Source organism: Manis javanica, chromosome 3, assembly GCF_040802235.1.
Source record: "Manis javanica isolate MJ-LG chromosome 3, MJ_LKY, whole genome shotgun sequence".
Classification (NCBI taxonomy): domain Eukaryota; kingdom Metazoa; phylum Chordata; class Mammalia; order Pholidota; family Manidae; genus Manis; species Manis javanica.
In genome coordinates this window covers 163585498-163603045 of record NC_133158.1, presented here as the reverse complement: position 1 = coordinate 163603045, position 17548 = coordinate 163585498, and the positions used below count along the sequence as shown (strand labels likewise).

At 45.7% G+C, this 17548-nt stretch overlaps 1 protein-coding gene across 1 annotated transcript in view; it reads left to right on the top strand.

Annotated features, from left to right (window-relative positions):
* The first annotated feature begins 7338 nt into the window (after positions 1-7338).
* The window catches only part of PRSS46P (serine protease 46), a 77544-nt gene continuing 67334 nt past the window's right edge, over positions 7339-17548 (top strand). The window contains 5 exon segments of the mRNA XM_036991821.2: positions 7339-7420; positions 10074-10151; positions 10154-10253; positions 10432-10691; positions 11481-11644. Coding sequence (XP_036847716.2) covers positions 7339-7420; positions 10074-10151; positions 10154-10253; positions 10432-10691; positions 11481-11644 — 684 coding nt within the window.

Genomic DNA, 17548 nt, shown 5'->3' with positions numbered 1-17548 from the left:
CCAGATGGACCTGTGAGTTGCCTCTGCTGAATGGGGCTGACTCAAGGTTAAACCAAAGTCATGTGTCTGTATTCAACAAGGTCAGGGCGGTGAAAGAGTGGCACCTTGAAGACTGGATCCTGCTTTGCATCCCAGTGGGAAGGGATGTGGTGTGTGACTAGGTCTTGGGTGACTAGAAGGGAAATGGCCTAGAGGAGCTCTGGAATCAGGAACCAGGGTAGCAGGCATTAAATGTGTGCAAACGTGAGCTGGCTCTGTTCTCTTTTCTGGGTGGCCCTGGGGTTGTGGGAGTGTGGGAGGGCAGGGCCTCCTGCAATTAATTCTGAAAAACCATTGAATTAAATAAGACAGTTGACTCTCTTGGCTTATTTTGGGGTAATAAAAGCACCAAAAGTGGTGACAGCTATATCTTGTCCTTTTTGGAAGTTATTTCCTATGTTATCTCATTGCCTGAGACCTCCAGCACAATGTGAAATAGTAGCAACAATGGTGGGAGTCCATGTGCTCATTGGACTTCATCTTTTCATCCATTTCATCCAGATATATATTGGGTGTCTTTGTGCCAGGCACTGTTTTGGGTCCTGGTGATGTAGTAGTGAACTATTCACATGATTATATAGTTTTTCTTTTTAAAAAATAATCATTTATTTATTTATTTATATTAAGGTAACATTGACATACACTTATGAAGGTTTCAGAAGAAAAACAATGTGCTTATTACATTCACCCTTATTATCGAGGCCTCCCTATACCCCACTGTAGTCACTATCCATCAGTGTGGTAAGATGCCTTAGAGTTCCTATTTGTCTTTTCTGAGCTACACTGTCTTCCCCATGACCCCACACACAACATGTGCACCAAACATGATACCCCACAATCCGTCTCCCTCCCTCACTGTCTGCCCTTCCCCACCCCTCCCCTTTGGTAATCACTAGTCCCTTCTTGGAGTCTGTGTGTTGGCTGCTATTTTGTTCCTCCAGTTTTGCTTCATTGTTATACTCCACAAATAAGGGAAATCATTTGGTATTTGTCTTTCTCTGCCTGACTTATTTCACTGAGTATAATAACCTCTAGCTCCATCCATGTTGTTGCAAATGGTAGGATTTGTTTCTTTCTTATGGCTGAATAGTATTCCATTGTGTATATGTACCACATCTTCTTTATCCATTCATCTACTGATGGACACTTAGGTTGCTTCCATATCTTGGCTATTGTAAATAGTGCTGCAACAAACGTAGGGGTGCATTATGTCTTTTTGAATCTGAGAAGTTGTTTTCCTTGAGTAAATTCCTAGGAGTGGAGTTCCTGGGTCAAATGGTATTTCTATTTTTAGTTTTTTGAGGAACCTCCATATTGCTTTCCACAGTAGTTGAACTAGTCTACATTCCCACCAGCAGTGTAGGAGGGTTCTCCTTTCTCCGCATCCTCACCAGCGTTTGTTGTCCTCGTCTTTTCTATGTTGGCCATCCTAACTGGTGTGAGGTGATATCTTTTTGTGGTTTTAATTTGCATTTCCCTGATAATTAGTGATGTGGAGCATCTTTTCATGTGCCTGTTGGCCATCTGAGTTTCTTCTTTGGAGAACTGTCTGTTCATATCCTCCACCCATTTTTTAATTGGGTTATTTGCTTTTTGGGTGTTGAGTATGTGAGTTATTTATATATTTTGGATGTTAACCCCTTGTCAGATATGTCATTTACAAATATATTCTCCCATACTGTAGGATGCCTTTTTGTTCTACTGATGGTGTCCTTTGCTGTTCAGAAGCTTTTTAGCATGATGTAGTCCCATTTGCTCATTTGTAATTTTGTTTCCCTTTCCTGAGGAGATGCATTCAGGAAAAAGTTGTTATGTTTATATCCAAGAGATTTTTGCCTATGTTTTCTTCTAAGAGTTTTATGGTTCATGACTTACATTCAGGTCTTTGATCCATTTTGAATTTACTTCTGTGTACAGAGTTAGAAAATAATCCAGTTTCATTCTCTTGCATGTAGCTGTCCAGTTTTGCCAATATCAGTTGTTGAAGAAGCTGTCATTTCCCCATTGTATATCCATGGCTCCTTTATCATATATTAATTGACCATATATGCTTGGGTTTATATCTGGGCTCTCTAGTGTGTTCCATTGTTCTAGGGGTCTGTTCTTGTGCCAGTACCAAACTGTCTTGATTACTGTGGCTTTGTAGTAGAGCTTGAAATTGGGGAGCATAATTCCCCCTGCTTTATTCTTCCTTCTCAGGATTTCTTTGGCTATTCAGGGTCTCTTGTCAGTCCATATCAATTTTAGAACTATTTGCTCTAGTTGTTGGTATTTTGATAGGGATTGCACTGAATCTGTAGATTGCTTTAGGCAGGATGGCCATTTTGGCAATATTAATTGTCCCTATCCATGAACATGGGATGTATTTCCATTTATTGGTATCTTCTTTAATTTCTCTCATGTATGTCTTGTAGTTTTCAGAGTATAGGTCTTTCACTTCATTGGTTATGTTTATTCCTAGGTATTTTATTTTTTTTGATGCAATTGTGAGTGGAATTGTTTTCCTGATTTCTCTTTCTGATAGTTCATCATTAGTGTACAGGAATGCAACAGATTTCTGTGTATTAATTTTGTATCCTGCAACTTTGCTGAATTCAGATATTAGATCTAGTAGTTTTGGAGTGGATTCTTTAGGGTTTTTTATGTACAATATCATGTCACCTGCAAACAGTGACAGTTTAACTTCTTTCCTGCCAATCTGGATGCCTTTTATTTCTTTGTGTTGTCTGATTGCCATGGCTAGAACCTCCAGAACTATGTTGAATAAAAGTGGGAAGAGCAGGCATCCTTGTCTTGTTGCCAGTCTTAAAGGAAAAGCTTTCAGCTTCTTGCTGTTAAGTATGATGTTGGCTGTGGGTTTGTCATATATGGCTTTTATTATGTTGAGGTACTTGCCCTCTATACCCATTCTGTTGAGAGTTTTTATCATGAATGGATGTTGAATTTTGTCGAATGCTCTTTCAGCATCTTTGGAGATAATCATGTGGTTTTTGTCCTTCTTTTTGTTGATGTGCTGGATGATGTTGATGGATTTTCAAATGTTGTACCATCCTTACATCCCTGAGATGAATCCCACTTGATCATGGTGTATGATCCTGTTGATGTATTTTTGAATTCTGTTTGCTAATATTTTGTTGAGTATTTTTGTATCTATGTTCTTCAGGGATATTGGTCTGTAATTTTCTTTTTTTGTGGTGTCTTTGCCTGGTTTTTGTATTAGAGTGATGCTGGCCTCATAGAATGAGTTTGGAAGTATTCCCTACTTTTCTATTTTTTGGAAAACTAAGTAGAATGGGTATTATGTCTTCTCTGTATGTCTGATAAAATTCAGCGGTGAATCCATCTGGTCCGGGAGTTTTGTTCTTAGGTAGTTTTTTTATTACCAGTTCAATTTTGTTGCTGATAATTGGTCTGTTCATATTTTCTGTTTCTTCCTTGGTCAGCCTTGGAAGGTTGTATTTTTCTAGAAAGTTGTCCATTTTGTATGGTGTTTCTTGTTTAAATTGTTCACACAGTGAAATACATTACTAGATCTCAAAGGATTTCTTAGGTAAATCCTTTAATACATTGTGGATTCAATTTCCTGGCATTTTGTTTAGAATCTTGACCTAATGGTGTATTGGTGTACCATTTTCCTTTTTGCTCCACCCCTTGTTCAGGTTTGATGTCCTTTCCATGGTAGCCTCTTAAAATATGTTGAGAAGCTTTCTAGTATTTTCCTATGCCCTAGAGCAGTTTACACAACACCGGTATTATCTGTTCTTGGGTTTTGGAGATCATGTGCAAGTTTTAACTTGCTCGGCCTGATACCTTTTTTAGGGAAAAAATCTTTTGACTATTTAAAAAATATCCTTTATGGTTATTGGCCTACTTGGGTTTCTCACCTCTTTTTTTGCACTAATTTTAGCAGAGAAAATGAGTCAGTTTAGCTTAGATTTTTGAATGTCAAATTGGTGTATAAAAATTGAACCTATTGACCTTTTGCCATTTCTAATAGTATGTATATGTGTACTCTTTCCCTTTTCCAATAAAGATTAGAATTGCCAGTTTTTTGTCTATTTTATAGGTGTTTAAAAAAAGCTATCCGGTGTGCTTTTATTGGTTAGTTTTATGGTACCCATCCTTCCCTGATATTAACCCAGGTCCTGGTCAGCAGCCTGCACCCTCTGCCATGCTGCTCATGATCTTCAGAGGAAAGCTGTCACACTCCCAGCTCCTGGGTGGGGTGGCTCATTGGCTTGATGAAGTAGCGTAGTCCAGGGCCCTGGCTCCCTGACCCCTGTTGGGTTCTCCCAGTCAGCCTGAGGCATAGTTCGAGGAGAGACATGCGCTCTGCCTCTGAATGTGGGTGAGGAAGTAGGAGGATGTGAGCTGTTGGCAACCATTTTTCAACCAAGAGGCCAACTCAGGGAGAAGCCACCACTAGTGAGGAGAGGAGACAGAAATCTTAAGCCTGTTTGAGTGCAAGTTTCTCTTACTTAGGACCTTCTAAATGGTAACTAATTTTTGGTTTTAGTGATCAAATCTGCTTCTTCTTGCTCATTTTATTTCATGAAAGCTCTTTTAGCTTTAATAACTCCCACCTTCTACTTTCAGGGGATTTATTTTATTGTTCTTTTTCTAACTTCTTGAGTAGTATACTATAGTTCATTATAGACTTGTTTGGTTTCTAATATTTTCACTAAATTCCATAAAATTTACTTTGAGTCTCTTAGGATTTGCTATGTACTGACCTCACTGCCAATCATTTCTGTATTACTTTAATTTTATACTATATTTCTTATTTAATCCAAGAATTATACAGAAGGATGTTATTTAATTTCCTGATGGGTAGTTTAGGAGGGGTGGAGGGCCTTCTCCCTTTTCTCTATTAAAAATTATGTCACAATATAGATTTAATTATTTCTGCATTTTAGAATTTATTGAGGTTTTATTTATGCTCAGCATTTGGTCAGTTTCTAGTAAATGTTTCATATATGTTTGAAATGAAAGTGGGTGTGTTTTGAAACAAAGTTCTAGGTATAACTGACTGCATCTGGCTTGTGTTACTTGAATCCTCTCAACACTTCAAATATTTTATGTCTATCTAAGCCATTGATTTCTGAGAGGTTTACCACAAGAACTAAGACTGTCTATTTCTTCTTGTAGTTCCAACATTTCTTGCTTTGTTTCAAAGCTGTGTCATTAGGAGTGCAAGGTTCGTACACCTTTTGTCCTATTTATTATTTGTCTTTTTAAAAATTCAGATTATAGACTTCATTCCTAATTCTGCTTTTCAAATTGATTAGGGTATAATTTTATATTTTGTACATGTTTCTTACAGATTTTCCTTTATTTTGTGCCATTGATAGTTTCTTGCTTTTAGCATTTAATTCATTTCTTTTCATTCTTTGTTATTCAATAAATACCTGTAGGGTTATGAATTTGCCTTGAACACACCCAAAAAACTTTTTAAATTCATTGCTCTAATTATTAGTGTTTTCTAATTAGTTTATAGAATATTTTTATTTCCTCAAAATGAGCCCAACTCTGCCCTAGGGTTTATTTTCAGTAATTTCAAATCATTTGGTTTATTTCACTTATTCTTTCATTATTAAATGCTTGTTTTATTGGATCATGGTAAAAAATGTGGCCCAAAGTAGTTCAGCTTTTAAGGAGGACATTGTGGTTTTCCCAGTAGTCTACCATGCAGTTAATTTTTGTAGAGATTCCATCCCTCAAAGACAGAGGTGGAGAAGAAAAACTCCCTCTAAAGGTGAGGTTTTTCAGTTTTTCATGGATTGCTAATTGATTTTGTTACATATGTTTGATACGTTATTGATGAACTGAACACTGTGTTACGTAGCATGATTCTGTGTTCCATACAGATTGACATTGCCATTTCTATTTTTGTTTGCATATACTTAATATATTTTTGTCCATCGTTTTACTTTCAACTGCTTCGTGTCGCTTGGTTTTAGCATAGCATGTGGTGTCTAAAATAGCATGTGGGTGGATATTTTTTTCTACCCAGTATAAGAATCTTTGACTTTCAAAAGTAGAGTTTTTTGTGTGTTCACATCGGTGGTGATAAGGGATATGTTTGGTCTTTATTCAGTTATCTTGTTTTGTCTTACTGGATTGATTGTTTCCCCCAAAGCGTTGTTTTCCACAAAGGCAGAAGAGTAGATAGGGTTTTTCTTCTCTAGATTTTCTTTTCTCTCGCTTTCCCTCTTTTCCCCTAGAGGAAATGTGATTGCAGAGACAATCACTTCTTTGGTTTCTACCATGTATCCCTAAAAATAGTTTATTTTGCCTATTTTTGCATTTCATCCAGTACCTTTTTGAGTCTGACTCCTTCACTAAATACTATATTTAAGGGAGTACCATGTCGTTATGTGTCACGGTCCATTGTCATTGCTGTTGAGTGTTTTGTGCATCCCTCCTGCCATTGATGGCAGTCGGGTGGCTTCCAGCTGGGTCTCTGTCCACCAGTGCCGCTGTGAGCCGTAGTGCTTGCATATGGGCATGGCTGTTTCTAGGACACACAGCCGGAGGAGCTGCAGTCTGTGGGGCAGGCACCTTTCCTGATTTACTAAATGATTTTGAAGTTTTCCACAGCGGTGGCCCCAGTCCATCTACCCCAGCAGTGTGTCAGCACCTCATGACCCCATATCCTCGACAGCACTGGTGACAGGGTGGAGCATGGCATCCTTGGGGAAGGGACCTCAGTGGAGTGATGTGGAGGGGTCCTAAAATGTCATCTCTTCTGCTGATTCATGAAGACCCAGGCCTGCAAGCTGCTACCTCCCAGGAAGGCACCTTCCCAGGCCAAAACCACTGGCCTCTACCCAGAAGCTGTTCTCTTGAAAATGCAGAGCCTGTGGGAAAAGGGAAAAGTCCATTTTCCACTCCATCACACACAGCCGGAAGTAGCCTCCCACTGGTCAGTGTCTCAGGACTCAGACTCCCAGGGAGCTGTCGGAAAGGCTTCATTGAGGAGATGGGGCTGGCCTCTGGGGGCCACAAGCCAGGTACCTGGTGCTGTCACAGGTTCAGGGCGGGACATACCAGGGCACCACCAAGGCCAATGCTGGGCCCAGGAGTCACTGTCACAGGCTAGACACTAGGTGGTCTCACAGTCTTGGGGCTAGGCACGGGGGACACCATTCCAGGGAGGTGCCTGGAAGCCTTGCCATGCCGCACTGTCACTCAGCACCCTGCTGCTCTACCCTGAATGAGCAGACTGTGGGTTCTAGACTTCTCACACAGTGGAGGTGCCCATTATGAGGCCAAGTGAGGCCTGGGCAGCTGCTTGCCATGGCATGTGGGCTGAGGGATCTTCAGGGCCTTGCATCTCCCTTTGCATCTGCCAGGCTTGAGAGTCACCTCTATATTGAAGGTAGGGGATCGGGGGCATGAGAGAAAGGCAGGAGGGGTCTGGGTGCCTGGGCGCCTATGCCAGCTATCCTCATGCATGCAGGGCCTCCATTTGTCCATATCGTGCTGGCCACATCCTCACCAGAGTGCACTGTGTGCCAAGCCTGGGCACCCGGACTTGTCCAGGAATTCCAGTGCGCAGGGTGACCAGGAACACGAGAGAAGAACCTTACTAACACTTGGGGAACAAACTAACATCCGTGGAACAAATGAGCTTGCTTGGGAGGTGCCATCTTGGAGAACTTGTGTGACAGTGTGACATGTGAGAGGCCGCTCACCCTGCACGAGGCCCTGTTCAACACCCTGTGAGACTTTAAGACCATATAGGAAACCAAGGCCCAGAGAACCTAAACGGGGCTTACGGAATCAGGATTCAATACCAGGTTTCAGTAGACTATTTGGGGGTATAAGGTTTGGGAGCCCATGTGACAGTCTCCCAGCTCCAACCCTAATTGACCACATGTAATCTTGTGGTGGCAGCCCTGGCTCAGGTCACCTGCCAAGCTGCACATTATGCCTTTTGGTAGAAAACATGGTGTTTTGTCTTCTTCCCGGAGAGTCCTATTGAGTGAGTGAGTGGGGTGTCCTACTCTGAGCTGCCCCAGGCATCTATGTTGTGTTGTGAGGATTCCTGCTGCTCCACACAGCTGGCTGCAGTGCCTATGGCGATGGTGGGGAGGAGCTGGACCTCACAGGAACAGAGGTCATGAGCCAGGACATGTCATTCTGTCACCACTTGTGAGTGCAGGCAGTGACATCAAAGTGTGGCCTGTCAGCCTGAGTCCTCTGACTCTGTGACTCCAAGAAGGGTAAAGGTGGTCTGCAGTGGGATCTGCTTGAGCCTCTGCATGTCTCCCTCTGTGTATGGATGGTGATGCTGTGCCTATGCCAGGGTTGGTGTGCAACACATCATGCCCCCAAAGAATCCATCGTGGCTCCTCTCCTCTGATTTGGCTGCTGTACTTGGGGCTGGCATCTCCTGGCATCTCTTTGTGCTGAAAATCCTGTGCATGGTTTTGGGGGAGGGGGTTAGAGTCAACACTGACCTGGATGTGAGTTCTGAGGAGATGCTCCCCAAGACTGGGGAACCCACTGAGAGCGTGGCGCACAGAGGCTGACCCTAGAACAGTTACTCTTTAAGTAGTTTAGTCCATTCTGCAGGACCCTCGCTCCACGAGGCCTCAGCTTTGTAGAGGGAAAGGGCAAGCCCCTGGAAGCCCTCCCTTTCCTCCCAAGTTGGAACAGCCTGAACTGGGGCAAGCTGTAACCCCAAACAACAAAGTAGCTGCAGCATATGAGATGGGCCTGAAATGGGGCTCCCTCATGGCGGAGACGGGAAACAGGACAGCGAACCATTGGACAGGCACATGGGCAAGAACTGAGCAGTGAGAGGGCAAGGCAAGAAAATCTCCATGGGTGTGGGGGGGCTTGCTCAGGTGCCTGCGGGTCCCTGGGGATGACACCAGCGGAGCGTCAAGGTGTCCGGCCACCTACCTCTGACCATACCAGGAACCTTGCGACACACAGAATGAGGCCAACATCAGTGGTTTGTGACACTGAGGAATTTCTAAGAGGCAGTGCCCAGTGGATGTTTCTGTTACTATATATGGGTCATCAAAGATTGGCCTTGTCTGTTTACTGTTGTACCCACTCCACCACCCCACGGATGCCCCACCCCACCAAGCAAGGACAAGTCTTGGTTACTGCTGCTAAGTTCCTGAAGCTCTGCTTGGCATTGCACATTGAGCCTCTAAGGGACACAGACTTTCTGGAACCATGCTGGCTGCTGATGGTGTAAACACATGTCCAGCACTGTCTCTATGAGGAGGTCCACCACTGCATGGTACAGCTTGTTGACCAGCCCAAATCTCACAGTGGCTATACGTAAGAAAACTTTGTCCTTAATCTTGGTCTCCAACCTTTGCTGTTGAATCTCTCCCTTTCCTGTCCTCAGTGATTTAGTGACTAAGAACCAGTCCACAATGGTCCAGTTCAGGACCTCAATCTCCTATCCAGCTCAATGCACCCCTCCCACCCCTGCTATTGGGCCCAGTGAGGAAGGAGGGAACTGACCAGCGTCCCTGCTCACTTCCCTGTAGGGTCATGGAGAGCACAGCGGCAGCAGGGTGGCGAGCGAGGGGCAGGGGAAGGCAGGCCCTGGAGTGGTACAATGCGATAGCACGTCCATTCCTGTCTGGCTACAACTGACCAGCAACCCTGCTCACTGTGCCCCACCACTTAGCCTTGACTGTCAGCTCACCCCTCTGGTGATTCTCTCTCTTCCAGGCCTCCAGCCATGTGCTTGTGTAAACAATGGGGTAGGAATGAGGCCTGGGCTGATATGGCCTGTAACGAGCCCTGGAAGGGTGTCTGGTCCCCCTTATTTGGGGCTCTCTGCAATGTGGGCACCTGCTACCTATGGGCCTCTGTTTTCCATTTTCAGGGTGGTGGAAAAGCCCCTCTCCACACTTGCATGTGGCAGTGGCTGCCTGTGACGGCTGGCAGGTGGCTTTCTCTGCCTCAGCAGTCTGCTGTGTACAGAGTCTTGGGGCTTCCCTTTGCTGCCTGAGAGTCTGCACGGAGCTGGCACAAGCCCCTCTCTCCTTTTTCCTCAGAGCCCTGGTTCTGGGGGGCCTGTGGTCAAACCAACATCTCCTGCAAGATAGTGAAGGGGAAGCTGGTGGAGGTAGGCAAAGGCCATGGCAGGTGAGCATCCTGCTCCTGGGCACGTACATCTGCAGCAGCTCCCTCATCCATTGCCAGGGGATCCTCACAGCTGCACTCTGCTTACAGAGGTCAGTCAGGGTGGCCAGCTGGCTCCAGGGCCTTGGCTTTCTGACCTTGGGGGGGCCCTGGCAAATCTGGGGGTCTGGGAGCATGAGCCTGGCTGGGTGGCCCTGTGCTCAGCCTGTGTCTCTCCAATGACTTATGGCCTCACTGCTGGCGATCTGCTTCTTACTCATGGCTCTACAGATTCAAGGACCCCAAAATGTACACTGTGAGGGTGGGAGTCCAGTGCCTCCCAGAAAACAGCACTCATCTCCTGCTCATTTGTGTCATGATTCACGAGGATTTCAACAACCTCATCTCCCATGACATTGCCCTCCCCAAGCTCAGGGAACTCATCCCCTCGTTCCCCCTCATCCAGCCTGTCTGCCTACCCAACGCCAGATTCAAGCCATCGATCAGAACCACCTGCTGGGTGATGGGGTGGGGACACACAGATTGTCAAGGTGAGTCAAGGCAGGCAGAGGTCCCAAGACACCTGTCTCTTCAAAACACAGCTTCACCATGTCCTCCTTAATTCATGTCTTGCTTCATCCATTCACTCCTGTGAACATTTCCTGGGCAGCTACACGTGCTGTACAGTTCTGACTTCTGGGCACAGGAAGAAGTGACAGTGCTTTAGGTAAAAGACACATATGGCCTGCATGAACCTCATCTCCTAAAGTAAAGTTAAATCCAATGCCAAGCCCTCACCTTGCAGCATGGCAGGAAATGAATATTGGCTATTAATGGGGTTCCCTGTCTGTAGGTGGCACAAGGGCCATGGTCTCAAGAGGAACTGAGACATTGGGCAGCAGTCATAAACATTTGTTACCTTGAGGCACCAGTAATTCCTGGAGGTCTGGCCCCAGTTGTTCCCACCCTGGTGTCTTAGAATCTAGGAGCCTTTGTGGGGACCTGCCTTCCAGAGGGTGGCGATTCTGGATCTAGGGTCATACCACCTTGTCAGGTAGCTGTGGAACAGTGCTCAGCCCCTCACCCTCATGGAACCCGAATGTTTGGAGTAATTTCTCCTGGTCCTCATGCAGTGCCTTGAAGTTACTCTGAGCCCCTGGGGAGAACTTTGTCTTTCTAATGAGCTTGGGCTTTTGCAAAAGTCAAGCTGTGAGCTGGGGCCTTTATAAACCTTCCCAAGAAATGGCCCTGCCATTTGGTGAATCTGGACAGCTCCAAAATGGAGAGAGCTAGGGTTGAAGGGATGATGAAGCAGGCTCTCTCTCTCTCTCTCTCTTCAGTGACCCCAAAGCCCCCCAAAAGTCATTAGGAGGTGGCTGTGAAGATTGTAAATAATGGTATCTGCAATCATCAGTACCAGTCCCTTTTCTTGAAGGGCCAGAAGAGTTTCATTGGGAACAACATGCTGTGTGCCAACTCACAATGGGGCGTAGACACTTGTCAGGTGCGAAGTGCATGCACAGGGCAGAGAGGGGGCTTCCTAGGGGTATGTTTTCCTTTTCACATGGCACTGGGAGACTTTATAAAAAGCTCCTTTCCCCTGGCTTCCAGTTTCCCAGTCTGTAAAATGTGAAATACTCTGGGCTCCTGTCCACAATTATGGTAGTAACAGCAGTACCTGTCAGGTTGTTTGAACACTTCTCAACATGGACATCAGTTACGTGCCCAGATCTGGGCCAGGTGCTAGCAGAATCCATTTTGCATAAATAGCATCATTCTGAAAGCATGCATTTACCCCTTTTACCTTCTGTTCAACATTGCTTTTGAGATTTATCCATACTGATACATGCATCTCCAATTCATTAATCAACAGCTCTGTACAAATTCTGTTTTGTTACTATGACACAATTTATCCATTCTCTTGTTTATAAACATTGAAATAGTTGTCAGTTTCTACATCTCACAAACTCTGCTCCTCTGAATATTCTCATATATATCTCCCTATTTACATGTTCCAGAATTTCTTGACAGGAGGCATCCTTCAAGGAGCTTGTGGGTCTTAGGCTGTGCCTATTATCTTTAATAATCATTGCCAAATTGTTTTCCAAAGTGATTGTATTAATCTTTATTCTTATGCAGTGTTTGAGAATTCCATTGCTCCATATCCTTGCCACTTTTTTGATATTGCCATACTATATATAAAATGTTTTTCATTCTGATAGATGAAAAATAGAGAACTAGTACCTCTTCGTGGTTGCCATGTGCACATCCCCAGTTCACATGTTCATTCATCATTTGTGATTCTTCTGTGAATCACTTACTCAGATATTTTGCATATATTCTATTGTTTGCCTTTTTCTTATTATACTTTCATATTTTGGATAGCGATTCTAAGTTCACTGTGTATACTGCAAATCTCTTCTCCCCGTTTTTGATTTATCATTTTACTTTGTTTATACTGTCCTTTGCTGAACAGCAATTTACAATTTATTTTAGTCAAACAAAGATCCATGTTTTCCTTTCTGGTTTATGCTTTTTGTGTCTTGTTTAAAGCATTCCCTTTCTTGTGGTTATAAAGATATTTTCCTTTATTTTTTTCCTTAAAGTTTGGAAATTCTGGTTTCCACATTTAAGTCCTAAATCCACGTGCATTCACCTTGTGAATGGTATAAGACAGGGGTCTATTTTTACTTATTGCCCCAAATGGACTACCAGTTGTCCGAGTGCCATTCATTGAAAAAACCATTTACTATACTGACTGTCTCTACTTAATCAGATATCTATATACACAGGGTTAACTTCTTGAGTTGGACACCTAGTGAAAGGAAAGGAGCGACACACAGCAGCAATTCACCGGAGAATTCCGCTTTATTAGGGAAAGGTGCTGGGTTATATAGGAAGGGGCATAGGGTGATTGTGGTGTTACTTCTATGGGGCTGGTGGCTGTTGGCTAGGTGCTGGGATTGGGAGGGGGGCGAGAGGTGATTGGGCTTCAGGTGGCGCCGGCGGGAACCGAGGACCCCCGAAGAGAAGCCGGAAGTTTGCCATCTTACTGGTGGGGACCCTTCATTCCCCCCTTTCTCCTCTATGGGGTTGTGGATGTTGCTTTCTCTCTGACTGCTTCTTGCTGAACAGGGGCGGAGAAGGGAGTGAAGGCTTGAGGATTGGGAGGAAAGGGTTGTTAGGATTCCCCACAGTAAGGATGAGTAGATATGGACCTCTTCAGGTTGGAAATCAATGAAGGTTCGCTGTAACCATAGGTCGAGGACCTGTTGATTCCAATGGTGCCAAGAGGATATGGGTGTCAGGATCCAGGTGTCTGCGGCCATTGTTTCCAGGAACAGTTTCCAGTGGAGAGAGGGGTCCATCTCAGCGTGTGGTGAGGAGGTCACGTGAGGGTGAGGGATCTTCTGTGGCCAGAAGCTGGTAGTTCCTGAGTAAAAGCTGGTTGAAAGCTTGATTAGAGATTTTTCCGACTTGGGATTTGATTAACTTTATTATACAGGGTAAGAAGAGACAGACGAGAAGAATGACTATTATGGGGCCTGCAATGGGCCAGACCCAGGTAAGGAGGGGGTTTGTTAGTATTGAAGAGAATGGGTTGAAATTGGAAGCAGAGTGGAGACTGGAGGCAAGGTCGGTGAGTTTGGTGATGTCAGTTTCTACAATGCCGGATTCGTTGATATAATAGCAGCACTCTTCCCGGAGGAAGACGCAGGTGCCGCCCTTCTCGGCTGTAAGCAGATCTAGGACCCGCCGGTTTTGAAGGGTGACTTTAGCTAGCGAAGTGACCTGTCTTTGGAGAGAGGCTAGGGAATCGGCAGTGGATGTCAGGCCTCCCTCAAGTTTGGCGTCGAGATCTCTAACTGCCCATAGAGAGTGACCCAAGGCTCCTCCCGAAAACCCTGCCCCAATGGCTGAGGTGATCAAAGAGATACCGACCATGATGGGAAGGAAAGCAGCCCTTTTTGTGTGCGAGGGCAAGGGAGGTTGGAGCTCAAGGAATTCTGCCATGCTGTAAAGTGTAAGCTGTGGGATTGGGGTGACGAGAATGCAGGGTGTATCGGAGTTGAGAGGCAGTGAGTTGAAAAGACTGCCATTACACCAAAAGAAGTGTCCCGGTTGTGTAAAAGTCTTAGAGCCGGAGGTAGGGGTGTAGATAGAGAGGCAGTGAAGTGCGCTGGAGGGGGGTGGAGTTGGGCCTACACAGTGGTGGATGGTGAGATTATCTGCGTATTCTGGTTCCCATAGGGGTATGTCTGCCAGGGGGCTGAGGGGTTGTCCTTCTGCATGGAAAGAGTAGTTGGAAATATTAAGGGGCACGGCCGCCAGCAGTGGGCGCTGTAGTGATGCGCACAAGAAACAATGGGCAGTGTTGAGGGTGTGGTTGAGAAAGATGGTGGTGTCTTGAATGAGCTGTAACCAAGAGTAGGAGGAATAAGAAGGTGAAGAGGCACCATCAAGAGTTTGGATAATGACTTTTTCAGAATGTCTGCTATCTGATGTAACTTGAGAGATCTGGGAGTGAGAGGGAACATACTCTTGAGAGATATGAAGGGTACCGTTGGGGGTCGAGGACCCCCCATAGTAAACTGAGGCTGTGACTCCGGCAGCCCATCGAGAGTCCCAGGGACCTGGGATTGATAAGGAGTAGTGAATGGTGCAAGACCAGTAGGGACATCCCCCGTAGGTGTCTTGCCATAGCTTGCAATAGGCTTGTCTTTGGTCATAGAGGAAGCAGTAGGGAGAATAAAGGTAGCTGTAAGTGAACACTTCAGTGGAGGGAGGAAAGTGGAGGTACAAAGGCTCAGAGCAGCCTTTCAGAGGGCAGTCTGATGTGGCAATGAGGGCAGTAACTTTTGTTTGATGCTGTGTGTAAGTCTGCCTGACTTTGAATCACCATACAAAGGAGGCTGGGGTGGCGGGGAAGACAATAGGAATGAGGAAAAAAAGCGAGAGAGCAGTAAAGGAGGAAAAAGTCATGATTTGGGTATGGATGGCAAAGGGGATGCACCGGAGATGCGGAGCTTCAAGGGATCAGAGGGATGAGGCGTGGTAGAGTAGACAGCGTCCTGGGCTGTATCTGAAGGACTCTGGATTGTGACTGATGGGTCTTGGGTGTCCAGAGAAGGTGGGTCTTGGGTATTTGGTTTCAACCTGGAGATATGAATCCAAGGGGTGACAGAGTTATCAGGCAGTGAGAGCTTGGCGGCCGAGGGGGTGCAGAGAATAACTGGGTGTGGACCTTCCCATTTCAGGGTGAGAGAGGGCCGATCCTCTGGTGGCTTATAAAACACTAGTTGGCCGGGCTGTAAGACAGGAGGATTTTGGGAGGCAGATGGATCAGGAAGGAGCCAGTCCTGATATTTCCACAATTCAGTGCAGAGGAGAGAGAGTAGTGGAAGGGCCATATTGGGAGGAATTGGTCCTTTGTGGGAAGGGAGCCCCGGGGGTAGAATCGGGTGGCCGTACATGATCTCAAAGGGCGACAAGAAGGAAGGTTTCTTTGGGAGGGCTCAAATGCGGAGTAGAGCTAAGGGAAGTAAGCAAACCCAGTCAAGGTGTAGTTCTAGAGATAGTTTGGTCAGGATGTCTTTTAGAGTCCTATTGGCTCTTTCTACTTTTCCCGAAGCTTGTGGTCGATAAGGACAATGTAAATGCCAGGGGAGCGAGAGTGACTTGGAGAGGTTCTGGATAATTTGGGCAGTGAACTCAGGGCTGTTATCTGATTGGAGGGAAGTGGGCATCCCGAACCTAGGAAAGATCTGGGTGAGGAGGATAGAGGCAACTGCGGACGCTCGTTTGTTAGTGGTGGGGAAAGCTTCGACCCATCCTGAAAATGTGTCTACTAACACGAGTAGGTATCTGGTATGCTGTACAGGGGGCATGTTAGTGAAGTCTATTTGCCAGTCTGCAATGGGGACATTACCCCTTGCTTGATGAGCCGGGAAGGGTCGGGCCTTGAGGGGGGTATTAGGGTTAGTGCGTTGGCAGATGGTGCACTTGCAGGTGATTTGCTTAAGTAGGGTTTTGTCTTCAGGAGAGAGAGGAAAAAAAGATTGTAAAAAATGGATCAAGGATTGGGAGCTGGGATGGAACAGATCATGTAAGAGGCGGAAGAGAGACTCTTTGTCCTGGGAGCAGAGGGTGTCTTGTGATAAGGCTAAAACTGCAAGGGCAGATGGATTGTTGTCTGGTGTGTCTTCTGATAGGGCAACTGACCGGGCTACTCTGTCGGCTTTGTTGTTACCTCTTGTAATGGGGGAGTCATCCTTTTGATGTGATTTGCAGTGGACTATGCCTAGTCGGTGTGGGAGTTGTAAAGCCTCTAGAAGTTCAGTAATTAAGGCTGAATTAGTTATGGAATTCCCTTTTGTGGTGAGGAGGCCTCATTCTTTCCATACTGCCGCATGGGACAAGAGAATGTGGAATACGTACTTGGAGTCAGTGTACAATGTGAGAGATGTGTCCCAGGCCAGAGTGCAAGCTCTGGTGGCTGCAATGAGTTCGGCCTGCTGATTGGTTGTACCGGGGGTAGGGCTCATGCCTCTATGACATCTCCGAGGGAGACTACTGCGTATCCTGAGTAGTGGGTGCCCTCATGTTTAAAGGAGGACCCATCAGTAAACCAGATGAGGTAGGAGTGTGAGAGGGCTCCTTCGGAGATTGTGGAGTGGCACGGAAGGAAGTTGTGAAGGGCTTCTAGGCAATCATGCGAGGGAGTATGAGGAGAGTAGGGTAGAGGAAGAAGAGTGGCCGGATTCAGGGGCTGGCAGGGGAGGAAAGAAATGTTTGGATTTTGGAGGAAAGAGGATAGTAAGGTCAGGAGTCTGGAGGGAGGGAGAGTCTGTAAACTTCTGTAGGTTAAGAGATCTTTTAGGTGATGTGGGGACAGAATGGTAAGGGGCGCTCCGAATGTTAGTTTATGAGCTTCTTTCTGCAAGAGCTATCCAGCAGCTAATGCCCGTAGGCAGGGGGCCCATCCCCGAACTGTGGGGTCTAATTGCTTGTGGAGATAAGCTACTGGGGCAAAGGATGGGCCATAATATTGGCCTAGGACTCCTAGAGCTTGACTGGACCTCTCATGAATGTATAATGAGAAGGGTTTTGACAAATCAGGGAGATGGAGAGCTGGAGCTTCCACAAGGGCTTGACGGAGCTTAATGAAGGAGTGTCGGGGTGAGGAGGATAATGGTTCTTCAGGGGTGCCCTTGCTGAGGTCGTATAGGGGTCTTGCCAACAGGGAGAAGTTAGGGATCCATGCTCTAAAATGCCCAGCCAGGCCTAGAAAGGAAAGGATTTCTGTCTTGGTTTTGGGAACGGGCAGGTCAGAGAGGAGTCATTTTCTGTCTAAGGTAATGGGCTTTCTTTGTTGAGACAGAAGGAATCCAAGGTAAGTGACAGAAGG